Below are 14,834 nucleotides of genomic sequence, written 5' to 3' on the forward strand. Positions count from 1 at the left end.
ACAGGTATGTCTGCGCTCCCTGCACCACCGCAGCCTAGTCCACCTGCTAGCCCATGGCAGGCCCCTGCCCAGTCAGAAGGTGGTCTGCACGGACAGGCGCTGGTCCGGCTCTGCAGGGCACAAACTGGATCCCGCACGTCAGCCCCCTTGGACAGGATGGGAAAGTGAGGCCAGAAAGCAGAAAAGCAGATAGATAGCCAGCCAACCTGACCACAGCGCAAACCCTCCAGGCAGGTTTCTCAGAGGAAGACCCCCAAAGCCCAGAACCCCGGGCAGGCCTGAGCCAGCCCCACCTTTGATGATGTCTGCGTCTTCCAGTGGCAGCTTCCATAGCAGCTTGTACTTGCTGGCCGTGTCAATGACGCTGGCTGCCGTGTACCTGTGGGGAGCCGAGGGGGTGCTCTGGCCAGGGCTGGGGAGTGGGCCCACGGAGGGACAACCGCTCCCGCTGCCCGAGCTCCCCAGCCATATCCCGGCCACTCACAGGCTCATGGAGCTGCGCCGCAGGGAGCCTGACTTCCGCTTCAGGGTGGTGCAGACGATGAGGTCCGTGAACAGGAAGAGGGATCGGTCCTTCTTGCCACCGACTGCCTTCTGTGGGGACCGACGCAGGATTCAGGCCCAGAGGCCCACCCTCCTGCCCACCGTGCCCAAGGGGACAGCCAGGCCCAGGGAGGGGGGAGGGCTCCCCTGCATGCCCAGAGGCAGAGGCAGAGTTGGGACGTGACCCAGGGCTCCTGCTGGGGTGGAAGAGCAGGAGGCCAGTGGGCAGAAGCTGTGAGCAGAAGTGTGGAGAAAGCAGGGAGGTAGCGACAGGTGAGCAGATAATGGGACACTTCTTACCACTTCAATGACCATCTCCTGCCTCAGGAACCGCCGCAGAGGGGCCTGGAGCTGTGGGGCAGGAGGGACAAGGGATCTTGAAGGCTCATTATGACTCCCTCCCCTCCCCAGACCCCGGTGACCCCTTGGCCCCGCTCCACGGGCCAGGTCAGTGGAAGCAACATCTTGTCCACCCTCTTGATGCTGTGTTGTCAGGCCATGGGATATGTGGCCAGAAACAGACACGGGAGAGGACACAGATGTAGACAGAGATGGACACAAACACACTGCAGACGCTGCTATGGATGTGGACATGGCCACAGTTCCAGGTTGGAACCAGGCATGGGTGGAGTGGGGCAGGGCGGCACTCACATCCTCCATGCCCTCGATGTGGGCCTCGATCTCCTGCAGCACACGGGCGTGACGCTCTGCCTCCTCGGCACTCCGCACGCCCTTGTTGATGCGTTCAGCCACCTGCTTGATGCTGCGCTGCGCATCCAGCAGGAGCGGGTGGTCCGGGTGGTCCTCAGGCGTGTGCTTCAGGAGGTCCTGGGATGGGAATGGGCACCAGACCTCTGCTTAGCTGCCCCTGTCAGGCCCTGGGGCCCCACAGTGACTGCTGAAAGAGGAGGGACTGGGGGTAGACTCCAGAGAGGACTTCCTTTCCTACCTGACCCCTGTGTCTCCACCAAGTGGGGGCCACAGAGCCCCCTGCATCCCCACATGCCTGCAGGCTTTGCCCACCTGCCCACCCAGCCTCATGCCCACCTTCACCAGAAGCTCATAGCGTGGGATCCGCTGCACGGGCTTGATCATGAGGTCGGACAGTGCCTGCTTCTCCTTGTTCTCACGCATGCTTTGCTGAAACCCAAAACAGGGTGGATGGGCACCCAAGTGAGGAATGACATGCAAAGATGGAAATGTCCTGGGACAGGTCCCCAGCAAGCCCCTCCAGCTCAGCCCGAGGGCAGACGATGACCTACAGGGTAGGGCTCTGGTGCCCAGGCTGGGGGCTCCTGGGGCCCCCAAAGCTGGCCCACAGAGGGTGGCCTCCATCCCCCTGCCCAGCCCCAGTACCTCCAGGAACTTGAGAAAGGCAGGCCTCGCCTCCTTAGCCACACGCACGGCGTCCTTTGCATTGAGAAAGTTATCGACATAGGCAGAGTAGATGTTGACCAGGACGTCCTTGGAGAACTGTGGGTGAAGAGGCAGGTTGGGGACCCTCAAGGTGTCCCCTACCCCACCTCACCCTGTCCTGGTTTCCACTGATTCGCGAGCCAACATTTTTTCTCTCCATCTGGAAATGATATGGTCTCTAAGGGATTGGGCATGTGCTCCTGTGTCATGCGTACATGTCATATGTGTGGCTGTGTGATTAAGCGTGGGCATGCACACACGTTTCTTATCTGTGTGTGTTCATACACACGTGTACATATGTGTGCCTGGATATGTTCTGTGAGCACAGACCAGGTTCTCTCTCTTCTGACTGGGCTTTGCCATCCTCTGGTCTCCAACCTCACCAAGTCCAACCAGCCAGGTCTCCCTCCTCTGAGTGACACAGGCTCTTTCCCGCTGCGTGGCTTTTGCTCATGTAATTCCCTCCACCAGGAAGGTCCTTCCCCGCATCCAAATCTCACCCACCCTAAGGCTGAGCTCCAGTTCTGCCACCTCCAGGAAGTACTCCCTGCCCTGACAAGGGCTCTGCCTGGAACTATACCTGGCCTCTGGCCTCCCTGATCCCCCAAGACAAGTCTTCCCTCTCCAAGGAGACAGGTGCTCCCATCCCTCCTAGTAAAGCCCTGCTCAGGGCTGGCACACACTGCCTCATGGCTAATACCTGCTGGCTGGCTGATGGCTGGGCTAAATGTGGATATTCTCGGTCAGAAGCCCTGGCTGCAAGTTCTGGCACCCAGTTCCTGTCTCAGCTGCACCATGGATGCACCAGGTGACCTGTGGTGCTGTTTCTGGCCCCCTCTGGGCCTCCAAATCCATGGTTCTAGGTTATAGAGGCCACTTGTTCCCCTACCCCAGATGTGCCGCAGAGCAGAGGCTGAAGCAGCTCAGGGAGGAAGACAGCCCCTCAAACCACCCCGCCCCCGATCCTGGGACAGGGTACCCTATGCTGAGCCCTCCGTCAGCACAGACTTCCACTGCTGTCCTTGGTCAGCATCAAGGTCCAGGCAGGGGGATGAACCCAGTGACAGTGAGGGTTGTGATGGGCTGGAGATGTCAGCACTCAAGCTGGGGTCCCACCACCACTGGGCCAAGGTTCTCGTCACATCGATTTGCAGGTCAGCAGGGACCTTCTTAGGCCCAAGGTCCACCCCACAACATCACAAACACGTGCAAACACACCCATATCACATAAAAATAGATAAGGTGTTTTTTTGCTCGTAGAATTTTTTGGAAGGAGTTTTACAATTTTACTTTTGAATTATTTGGCTCTGAGTAAACATTCAGTTTGTGTTTCGCTAGGATTTCTCATCCATCATCATGCTTTTTTGGGAATTCTGGCAAAATAACAAAATGTAACTGAAGTTTTTTCAAATGGAATTAAATTCATGTAAATGAATACTAAATTTAACAATTAAAGAAAATGGCTTGTTATGTTTTACAAACATTTAGTTGAATGTTCATTAGTTTTGCTTTTGCAGTCCTTTTTGAACTCTGAAGCCAACACCTTTCCTAAGGTCCCAATCACTATTGTAGGATCTTGAAAAACTCACAGGCAGAAGGAAGTCCTGTCCGTGGTGAAAGGGCGGACGGGGTAGGGTAGAGTGTGGGTGCTGGAACCAGGTTTCTTGGGGGTGAATCCTCCACCACTTACTAACTGACTTGGATCAGGTTACTTTTTCTCTCTCTACATGGCAGAGTCATAAACTTTATTTTTTGTTTGTTTGTCTTTTGTGGGTTTTCTTTGGCCATGCCCCGCAGAGCTTGCAGGATCTTACTTCCCCGACTAGGGATCAAACCTGGGCCCTAGGCAGTGAAAGTGTAGAGTCCTAACCACTGGACTGCCAGGGAATTCCCAGAGTCATCAACTTTAAACTTGGGAATAATCATACCTTTCTCCTTAGTGCTGTTGATATGTACAATGTATTTAGAATGCCTAGCACATAATAAGTGCCAAATAGCCATAATTATTAAAATGCCTGATAGAGAAAAGAGCTAGAAGACTAGGCCAGTGTCAACATCAAGCCCGAGTCCAGGGTCAGGATCAGGGCAACTGTTTACATTCAAGTTAAGGTAGGGGTTGAGGTCAGTAAGAACATCCATTTGAGGTCTGGGTCACGGTCAGTGGCAGCTCAGGGTCAGGAGTAGGGTCAGGTCAGTGTCAGCAACTGGGATTGGGTCCAAGGTCAGGGTCAGCGTCTGGTTGGGGTTGGGATCCATGCCAGAGTCCAGCCAAGCTCTAGGGTTGGGCAGTGTCCAGGTTCAGGTCAATCCAGGATCTGGGGTCACTACCAGTGTCTGGTCAAGTTCTGGGGTTGGATCAGGGATCAGAGTCAGTCTCCAGGAGGGGTGGAGGGGTCCATGGCAGCACCCAGCCCCTCCTAGGAGAGGCCAGAGCTTGTGGGGGCTATAGCAGTAGACAGCAGGGCCACTCACCGACTGGACAAGGAGGTCTCCCACCTTCTGCTGGGCGTGCCAGGTCTGCACGCAGTGCCGCACTTGCTCCAGGAACTGTTCATGGTGCGCCAGGAGCTCCGGGATCTGGTCAAAAATCTCATCCACCAGCGACGGGTCACATAGCAAGGAGTTCTCTGGCTGCTTCAGTGGCTGCATATAGCCCTGGGGGACCCACAGGGTCAGTACAGGTTCCCTCAGAGAGATGGCACCCCAACCCACCAGCAATAGGCACACACAAAATCCACTGGGCCTGCAGCTCACTGGCCCTGCCTCCCGGATCTCCCTCATTAGACTCGGAGCTCTGGGAGGGAGATGGGAAGATCTATTCCTATGCCCCTCACTCTGCCGCCCAGGGCCTGGCACAGGATGGGGGTGAGGGGTCTTGGGAAAGATCTGTTGGATTCATGAGCTTGGAGTGAGGAAAGCATGAAGACTGGGCTCCTGGGAGACCCCACACATTAATTCAGCAATTATTTTTTTGAGCACTCACTATGTGCCAGGCACTGTTCTAAGAACTGGGAGACAGCAGTGAACAAGAAAGATCAAAATCCCTGCCCTGATAGAGCATACAATCTAGTCAGATTAAACACACGAATAAAATAAAACCACATTTCATCAAATTTAAGATGTATCATTGATCTTTTTTTTTTTTTTTTTTTTTTAGCCACCAGGGAAGCCCGATCTTTTTTTTTGAAAAACAATTTTATTGAACTATAATTCACACTCCACACAAGTCACTCTTTTAGAATATACAATGCAATGGTTTTTAGTATGTTCGCAGTTATGCAACTATCACCACAATCAATTTTAGAACATTTTCATTATCTTCCCAAAAGAAATCCCATCCCCATTAACAGTCACTCACTCCCCACTCCCTACAACCCTTCCAGCCCTTGGCAACCACTAATCTACTTTCTCTATGGATTTGCCTTTTCTGGGTGGTTCATATAAATGAAATCAGACAATACATGGTCCTATGTAACTGACTTTTTTTAAAATTAAAATTTTTTACACAGCAGATTCTTATTAGTTATCCATTTTAGATGCATCATTAATCTTATTTATCTCAGAAAAATTTGCTGCCAATTAAGTTATTATAGGCCATCAATTATAGAATGAACCTGAATTTCAGAGATGGTAAAATGTGAAGAATGTGTCTTAGAATTGACTACATGTGGAAGTTCTGTGGTAAATTAAAAGGCGTTAATTGCTGTGGGGAAAATAAAGCGGGGGTGTGTGGGGGGGGGGGCATATGGAAAGTTACTGAAGGCTTAGTTGACACTATCTGAACACTGTTTTCACAGTCTTCAGATCTTCTGGTCAATCAGTGACTAAATCTCCCATTTTTCACCTCAAATCTGCATTCAATGGCGTTTCCTGAGCATGAATAGCCCTGCTCAGTGGCTGCTGTCTCATTTAGATGTCGCCCTCTACTGGCCTAAACTGTAACTACAAGCCAAAGAAACAAGGCGGTTTGAAAAAGTATACGGGATGCTGCAAAAAAATTTATATCAAACATTTAAAAAACCTAGCTTGTTGTAAAACAAGCTTGAGAAAGTAAAGCTCAACCGTATCCTCTCGCCTGATTTGGGATTCTGAAAAGGTTGGTGAGGAGACAGGCGGCCTCCCTCTCACAGCTCCTAGGCTAGTCTGAACCCGGGCCGGATCTGTGCCAAGGTCTGTTGCCCAAGCAGCAGGAGCTAAACCGCTCACTTCCAGGTCCCAGCGCCTCACACAGAAGCCTGCACACAGTGGCAGGAAAGAATAAACAGTGACTGGGAACCCGATGCAGAACCTGCTAGGAGCCAGCACCTGCATTCACTCACCACATACGCGTTGAGCAACTACTCTGTGTCCAGCCTTCTAAGCGCAGGCTGCATCTGTGGGCAAACAAAAGTCCCTGTGCTTGTGCAGTTGACAATTTAGTGGAAGGAGGTGGAAAATAAGCACCATAAATAACAAAATTATCACACAGTATATCAGAAGGTAGTAAGTGCAGTGGGAAATAAGACAGGGGGTTGGTCAGGGAAAGAGGGGTTGTTAGCTAGGAAGTGCGAGTTGAAGAAAGACTCCAAGGTTGAGGGTGACACTGAGGAATGGGTGCTGCCTTGGGACCTAGGTTCAAATCCCACCTCTTTCTGGCTGTTAACCTTGGCATTTAACTTCTTTCGTCATTTTAAACTCCTGGTCTGCAGGAACAATACCAATCAATTTGGGTGGCAGCGGTCACTGCGAAGGGAACACCGGGGCTGTAGAGTCCAATCTCAGTTTGAATATCACCTATGCTTAGGGAGCACCGCAGAGTGAGACTGACAGGGATTCAACCCAGGCTATGGCACTTCCTAGCTCTGTGAACCTGAGCAAGTTGCCTTACTTCTCTGTGCTTAGTTTTATCATCTGTAAAATGGGGGTTTATAGTGAGGTTCATATGAATTAACTTATGTAACACACACATATTAAGCACTCAATAAATGTCAGCTCTTAGTACTACTTGCTACGGTCTGAATGTGTCCCCCCAAAATTCATATGTTGAAACCTAATCCCTGATGCGGTGGTTATTTGGAGGTGGGGCCTTTGGGAGGTAAGAAGGTCATGACAGTCAAGCTCTTGTGAATGGGATTTGAGCCCTTTAAAAGAGGCTCCAGAGTGCTCCTTCAGCCCTTTCACCATGGAAGAAGACACAGTGAAAAGACAGCTGTCCATAGACCAGGAAGCTAGTCCTCACCAGCAATGAATCTGCCAGCACTTTGACCTTGGACTTCCCAGCCTCCAAAACTATGAGAAATAAATTTCAATTTGTTTAAGCCACCCAGTCTAGGGAATTTTTATTACAGCAGCCCAAAGAGACTTAACAGTCTGTTACCACTTAATAGATGGATGACCCTGGGCAGGTTTCTTAACCTCTTTGAGCCTTCATTTCCTCAGATGAAGAAGAGCATTATAATATCTGCCTCACAAGGTTAATACAAGGATTAAAGGCGATTTTACATACACACACTCACACACACATGCATGTATGCAGGCAGTATGCTAAGTTATTCACGCATCTCATAATCTGCACCTGAGACATGTACTATTATTATTCCCACTCAACAGACAAGGAAACAGAGGCAAGAGACTGGATATGTAACTTGTTCCAGGTCACATGGCTGGTCAAGAGGTAGTGCCAAGTTTGAACACTGGGGGCCTGGCTCCAGAGCTGTGCTCTGCACCCCTGGGCTGGACCTCAGTCCCTCCAACACACCAGGGCTGCCTCGAGTGACAGCTGGCTTCAGCTGACACTGTCTTGGCTCACCTCCACCCTTCCCCACCCAACTCTCAGTCTGGTGTCCTCAGTACCATCCTCCCTCAGATCTTCCACCCGCAGGCCCTGCAAGCCTCCACGTGTGCAGCCCTGCAGCCTGGAGACTCGGAGGTAGAGAGGCACGCCCAGCCCCATCACCTTTTAATCTTCGCGCTGAGAGAAGGGGATGATTAGTTACATCTTGCAGACAAAAACACGGAGGCTCAGAGGGGTGAGGTGATCAGGCTAGCATCACCCAGAAGGGAGGCAAGTGACTCAATCCCTGGACTGTCTGACTCCCATGCCTTTGACTCCCACCTAGGGGACGACAAAGGACCCCTCAGACCCCTGCATGTCTACTCCTGCCTGGCAGGCAGGGGCACCTCTTAAAGATGGAATTCCAGTTATGGCCCTCCTGTGACTTCCTTGTACTCACAGTAAAGGCCAGCTCCTTGCCCAGCAGCCACACTGGCCACCTCCCCATCCCTAGCTACTCCAGGTTTCCTCCAGCCTCCCAGCCATTGTTCCCACGGTGCTCTCGGCCTGGAACAACTCCCTCCGGGCTCTCCCTTTACTTAACTCCTACCCACCCTTCAGGTCTCAGCTAAACACCCAACACTCTCTGGCCCCCGACACCAGGGCAGACCCCCAGTCTGTGTTCTCATCTCTCTATGCATTTAAAAAATATATACGCATAAAAGCAATGTATTTTTGTGGTAAAATATACATAGCATAAAATTTGCCATTTTAAACATTTTTAAGTGAACAGTTCAGTATGCCCACATTAAAGTACATTCATGTCAGGATTTCCCTGGTGGCACAGTGGTTAAGAATCCGCCTGCCAATGCAAGGGACACGGGTTTGAGCCCTGGCCCAGGAAGATTCCACATGCCACAGAGCAACTAAGCCCATGTGCCACAACTACTGAACCCCGTGGGCCTAGAGCCCGTGCTCCGCAACAAGAGAAGCCACCACAATGAGAAGCCCGCGCACCGCAACGAAGAGTAGCCCCCGCTCGCCGCAACTAGAGAAAGCCTACACAGCAACAAAGACCCAACACAGGAAAGAGAGAGAGAGAAAAAAAAAGAAGGAAGAAAGGAAAGAAAGAAAATTCATGTTATGGAACCATCACCACCATTCATCTCCAGAACTTTTTTTCATCTTCCCCAACTGAAACTCTGTACCCATTAAACACCAACTCCCCATTTCCCCTTCCCCCCGCCACTGGCAACCCCATTCTACTTTCTGTCTTTATGAATTTGGCCATTCTAGGTACCCCATGTAAGTGGAATCATTCAGTATTTGTCCTTTTGTGACTGGCTTAGTTCACTTAGCATAATGTCAAAGAACTTGTTGTAGCATGTGTCAGAATTTCCTTCCTTTTTAAGGTTGAAAAATACACTAAGTATACTCTCCGTGCACTTTTGCATCACCATTTGTCCTCATGCATGGTCTGCCTGGTTACTGTCAGTCTCTGCCACAGACTGTGAGCTCCAGGAGACAGGACCTTACCCCTCACGCTCACTGCTGAACCCCCCAGGGAACGCTGCCTGCTACGCAGAAGGCGCTCGTTGCGGATTTGTGCAGTGAATGAATGAACACTCTGAATGTTTCCAGGGCTCTCCCTTCCACCCTTTGCTCTCGCTCTGCCCAGGCGGCTTGACAAACCTGTCCTCAACTATGACTGCCAGGCCCCACTTCAGCACAGACCCACGCTTTCTATCCTGGGCCCCAGACCCACAAGTCCATCCCAGATCCTGGGCTTTCCCAGACCCACGCATCTGAACCTGAACTCACCCTCTTGCCCCACCTGTTCTAGGTAGCGCTCCTCTAGTGCCTTCATCGCCCAGGCCAGAGCCCAGGCATCACCCCGGGCTTCCCCACCTTGCCCCACACAGCCAACCAGTTACCATGCCTGGCCCGACCAGTCCACTTCCTAAATGTCTGTCCCCAACTCTCCCTCCCTGCAGCCTCTGGCCTGGTCGTGGCTTCTCCTCCCCTGCCTGACCTCAGTGGCCTTAGCCTCCTCTTCTGCTACCCCTCTTCCCAGCAGTCAGACAGATTTTGTAAAGCATGAGGGAGGCTACACATCACCCCTGCTCAAAGCCTCTCGGTAGTCTCCAGGGCGCTTGGTAGAGTCCAAACCCTCCTCCTGGGATCGAGGGTCCCCACCACGTGAGCTCTGCTGGCTCCCTCCCTCAGTGTCACCACAGGACTGACCCTTTGTGCTCTGTGCCAGCCACATGGACCCCTGAAAGTGCCAGGCCTCTCCTTACTCGACTTTGCACATGCTGTTCCTGCTGTTGAGAGGCAGGGTAGGAGGAAGCCAGCACCTCCTCCAGGGAAAATTCCCTGACCCCACACCTCCCCGGCGCCCCCTGATGCCTTGAGAGCCCATATACTCAACTATGTCCCCAGCAGGACTGTCAGCTCCTGTGGCAGAGGCTTATCTCTTATTCATCCCTGTGTGTCCTGCACCTGGAACAGGGCCTGGCACAAAGCAGGTGCTAACATTTAATTCCATTCAACCAATATTTTTCCAGTCAATGAATAAAGTGAAGGCAGGGGGTGGGGAACCAGAGGGGATTCACAGATCCAAGCTCAGACCCAGGGCTGCCAAGGTGGGTGGAAGGACGGTAGGAGGAGGGAGCATCTGCCCTGGGGTGCCCCGGTCACACCAGCATTAAGGCCCCTCCCGCATTCTCTCCTGCCCTGGAGGGGGCTTCCTCCCATGGAGGAATGGGATGCCCCAGGGTCATTCCTCTCTAACTTCAGTCCCCTGTCCACAAAATGGGTTTGTTCCCACATGTCTGACAGCCACCTAGACTCAGAATGGTTGCTCTCAGGGACCCAGGCCAGGGCAGCCTCAAGCCTCACCTGCATCAGGGTGCGCAGTGACTCCACATACGACTGCTCTGTGTCCAGCAGGGTCATGGTCACATGCTTCCGCATGTCCTGGGGGGACAGAAGGCAGAGGATGAGCAGTGCCTTGTTCCTTTCACGCCCACCACCTTCAGTCACACGGGCCCAGAGAGCCCATCCATGCCCTCTCCCCGGTCTTCAAGGCCTGTCCTCCCCGCAAAGCACCCTGGACCCCCACTCTGCAGGTCTGTGCTCATGTGCTCCCCCTGCAGGCAGTGCCTCCTCCTGCAACTCAAATGCCTGCCTCCCCGGACTGTGCCCCTCAACGCTTGCCCCTCTGCTCCCATCCCCACAGCTACTGGCCGATCTGGAGTTCTCCTGTTTACTTCTTGGCTCCCCTGTTGGGCTCCTGAAAATAACTCCAAAAAACCCAATAACTTCTCACATCTGTGAAAGTCAATGCCTCCAGGCCACCCCCCACTCCAGCTGCCAACTCTGAAAACCCCACCTTCAGGCTCAGCACTGTGGGGTCAGTCCCTACCTTGGGCTTCACACCATTCCAGAAAGTCAAAAATGTCACCTCCTGCTACATATGAAGAAAAGGTGGCCCAGAGAGGTAAAGTCAGTGCTGAATGTCATGAAGCAAGGTGCGGGCAGGGCTCAGCCACTCTCAGACAAGCCTGGATCCCAGTTCACTCAGTAAAAGAGGCTACCTGAGCCTTACTCCACACCAGCCACTCTTCTCAGCAGTGTGCATTATTTCACCCTTTCGACCACTCTGGGAGGTATATGTGATTATTCTTCCCATTTTAAGGATGAGGAAAAGGAGATCCAGGCATCAACACCTCCATGCTGAGGCTCTGAGGATCTGCATTATGGAGTCCCTAAGGGGTCACCCAGACTCTGCACCCACACACCCAGGGACAAGGTGCATATCCCTGACAGGGCAGCCCATATTCTGTGGGAAGGTTTTGCTGGAAGTCAGTCTAAGGATGCCCTCTCTGTGTTCCACCCCCTGGGACTCAGCTTACCTACTGCCCCCTGCCACCAGTTTCTATGCCTCTGGCCCGCTCCTCCTCCAGGAAGCCTTCCCAGGGGGCGCACCTCCAACAGATGCCCTTCCCAGGAAAGGACTCCACTCTAGGTCTCCTCCAAGCCCTGGAGTGGTCCTGAGCAAGGTCCCAAACTCCCCAGGGCCCAGACCTCTGGGGCTTATACTTCCCTCTCCACTCTCCCTCCCAGTCCCCTCAGCTTGGCCTCAGCTGGAGTCTGGGCTCCAGCCATCAAGGCCTGCTAGTCTGCGTGGATGCTCTTTGCATGTGGCAGTGCCATGGTGGGTTGTCCATGTCTGACTAGAAGGGCTCAGCCCTTCTAGTCCCCACCCTTGGGAGCCCCTCAGGGTAGGGACTCAACCAGTGGAGCTGCCTTGGTCACTACTGCACCCAGGGTATGTCTGCCGAGTGTGCCCAAGTGCCGGGCCGGTCCAGCCTGCCTGATCCAGCCACTGCTCATCCCTCTGCTTGCGGACACCTTAGGTCCCCCCACGCCCCGACCCAGGGACTCAGGGATCATGCCTGTCCCCAAGCCTGTACTATGACAAGGCATACTTAGAAAAGTGGTCTCCTCTGCTAGGAACTCAGGGGTGGGGGTGTGAATGACACCCCCTTGGGGGAGGGGAAGAGGCTGCCTTGCCCCACCCCTCAGCCCTGTGCTCTGATGGGTGAGAAGGCACTGAACCCTGCCTCAGAGCCCCAGCTACAGCCAGACCATCTATCCTCAGTGCTTCTGAGGCCTTTAAAAAAACCGGGGCAGCTTCCAGTAGGAGGCAGCACCAGTTAGGCCCACCCTAGGATGGAGAGCTTGGGAGAGCATCAAGGGCCAGAAGGGCCTCCCAAGGAAAGGCCCAGATGCCCCATCTCCTGCAGGGACACCTCAGCACTTCACAGATATGGATGGCCTCATTTCAGCCTCACCCTCATAGCTCTGTGACAGGACTTGTCAACTCCACTTCACAGGTGAGGAAGTCAAGTCAGAGAAGTGACCTGACCTGTCTGGGGTCACACAGCCAGTGACTGGCAGAGCAGGGACCTGAGTCTCTTCAGCCCCCTCAAGCTGAGCCTTCGGGCCCAAGAATCCGGAGTTCACACTCTGACCAGCCAGCCATGGGCCACAGGGTCCTCAGCCTGGCCCTTACCAGCTGTGTCACCTTGGGTGGTCACTTAACCATCTGGGCTTCCACATTCTCCTCTATGAAATGGAACAAATAATACCTTCCTCCTAGGGCTGGGAAAGCAAGGAGCTGGGGAGCGGGGCAGCTCTCTCCACACACCAGGCCTTTCAGGTCCATTCTTTCTCTGCCTCAGCGAGGCTGTTCATCGACATCCGTCTCCCTGCTGAACAGGGAGCCCCCTGACGGTAGGACCAGGCCAGGCTCAGCACTGGGTGGTACAGCCACCACCCTCCACCTCACTTTCCCAGCCCAGCCCTGCCAGGCCCAGCAGTGAGGGTCATGGGCAGGGAGGCCTCCTAAGGGAGGCAGGGCTGCTGCTGGGCCTCATGGCCCGGGGCTGGGGTAACTCACGCAGGGAGGCTGACGCCGCAACAGCCGCCTTTCCCAGCCTCCTCCCTGCTTGAAAGCTCAGTGGGTTGTCACTCAGCTGTTAGGTAGAGGTACGGAAAACAAGGCCATCTCCCTGTCACTGCATCCAGCACCCCTTCCACACGTGCCCAGACACGGGTGTGAGTGTGAGTGGGGGTGGGGCTGGGGGCCAGGGCAAGCGGGAGGCAGGCAATGCAGCTGTCAGCCAGGTCAGCAGGCCCACCTGTTCTGGGCGGGACAGCCCGGGCGGCCCAGCCTCCCCCAGAGCCTCTCACCCCTCAACAGCCCCATCCGCAGACCTTCGCTGCATGGGGCACTGAAGGGGGAGAGGGATACGGGGCCAAAGGCATGTCACGCAGGAAGACAGAGGAGGGCCTCTCCTACAAGTATAATTGGGACATCATGACCCAAAGCCCGAGACTCCTCTATACACGGCGTGAAGGCAGAGATACGTGTACACGCAGAGAAGCCGTAAAGACCAGACTCCCCGCAAAGAGAAAAAAAATGCAGCCAAGTCACCCGGCTGAGAACCAGGTCCTTCAGTCCAGAGACTTGAGGCAGTGGAGAGAGATACATACAATACAGCACGGGGAGGAGGACAAAACCACAGTCCTCACTGGAGCCCAGGAGAGTGGAACAATCAGAGTCCAGCTCCAGAGAGACACACAAAGGCATAGAGACAGCCTGTGAAGCCTCCCCCTCCCCCGCAGGGGAACACACCACCGAGCCAGGAATGGGGACACCACCACTGCCACCCCAGCATGACACCACCCAGGCCCAGCGAGCCCAGTGGCAGGGTTAGGATGGCAAGGGGGAGGGGCGCAAAACTGACTACCTCCTACCCCCCAGCGCATACATTCATCTGGGGATTGCCTCAGGCCTGAGATGGAGGCTGGAAAAAACCTCTCCCTGAGCCTATGGGTCCAGGATACATACCCCTGGTGACAGCCCCTGCCTCCACGCAGACCTATATCGCATGCTTAGTGCCACTAGGCCTTGCCAAGGCTTGGTCTCAGGGTGCAGGCCTCCCACCCCCGCTGAGCTGGCTAGCCCTTCTGCCATCCCAAGTTTGCATTCTGCTGGCACCAAACCTCAGCGTCCTGCCAGCTACACCACCCCTGCCAGGGCTCCTCACAAACCTTCAATCTCCCTGCCCCCATCACTGGTCATTGAGCCCCCAGCCCCACGGCCAGGCGGCTGGGGTGCCGGATCAAAGTTTCCGGCCCTGAGCCCCAGCATCTGCCGGTGCCTCCCCCAGTCAGGGTCATCTGAGCTCTAGACCTTGGCCCTGGTCCCTCGCTGCCCCTCCCCCTCCCCGTACCTGGGCCTCCCCGGGCTCAGCAGCGTCAGCGCTGCTGCTCCCTCCGGCGGGCTCCCCGGAGGCGGAGGCGGAGGCGGAGGCGGAGGCGGCGGCTGGGCCCAGATCACGCATGTCTTCCAGCGCGATGGTGAACTGGGCCAGGGTCTTCACCATCTGTAGCATGCGGCCGGCCTGCCGCCGGGGCAGGGGCGCCGGGGCGGCGGGGGTCTACGGGCCCCCTCCCTCCCACCGACGCTCCCTCCGGGGGCTCAGCCGGGCCGCAGCGGCGGTCGCGCGGTGTCAGTTCCAGCGTCGATCTGATGGCGGCGGCCGGGCCC

At 54.5% G+C, this 14,834-nt stretch overlaps 1 protein-coding gene across 1 annotated transcript in view; it reads right to left on the bottom strand.

Moving 5' to 3' along the window:
• Nucleotides 1–14,834, bottom strand: part of ARHGEF17 (Rho guanine nucleotide exchange factor 17) — a gene marked incomplete at its 5' end in the record, with an annotated part of 58,482 nt that overhangs the window by 9,482 nt on the left and 34,166 nt on the right. The window contains 8 exons of the mRNA XM_024761989.1: nt 294–379; nt 485–594; nt 844–894; nt 1,195–1,371; nt 1,591–1,683; nt 1,900–2,016; nt 4,432–4,614; nt 10,613–10,690. Of these exons, the coding sequence (XP_024617757.1) occupies nt 294–379; nt 485–594; nt 844–894; nt 1,195–1,371; nt 1,591–1,683; nt 1,900–2,016; nt 4,432–4,614; nt 10,613–10,690 (895 nt within the window). The remainder of the gene's footprint in view (nt 1–293; nt 380–484; nt 595–843; nt 895–1,194; nt 1,372–1,590; nt 1,684–1,899; nt 2,017–4,431; nt 4,615–10,612; nt 10,691–14,834) is intronic.

The sequence above is a fragment of the Neophocaena asiaeorientalis genome, unplaced genomic scaffold (assembly GCF_003031525.2).
Source record: "Neophocaena asiaeorientalis asiaeorientalis breed wild unplaced genomic scaffold, Neophocaena_asiaeorientalis_V1.1 scaffold263, whole genome shotgun sequence".
Lineage (NCBI taxonomy): Eukaryota > Metazoa > Chordata > Mammalia > Artiodactyla > Phocoenidae > Neophocaena > Neophocaena asiaeorientalis.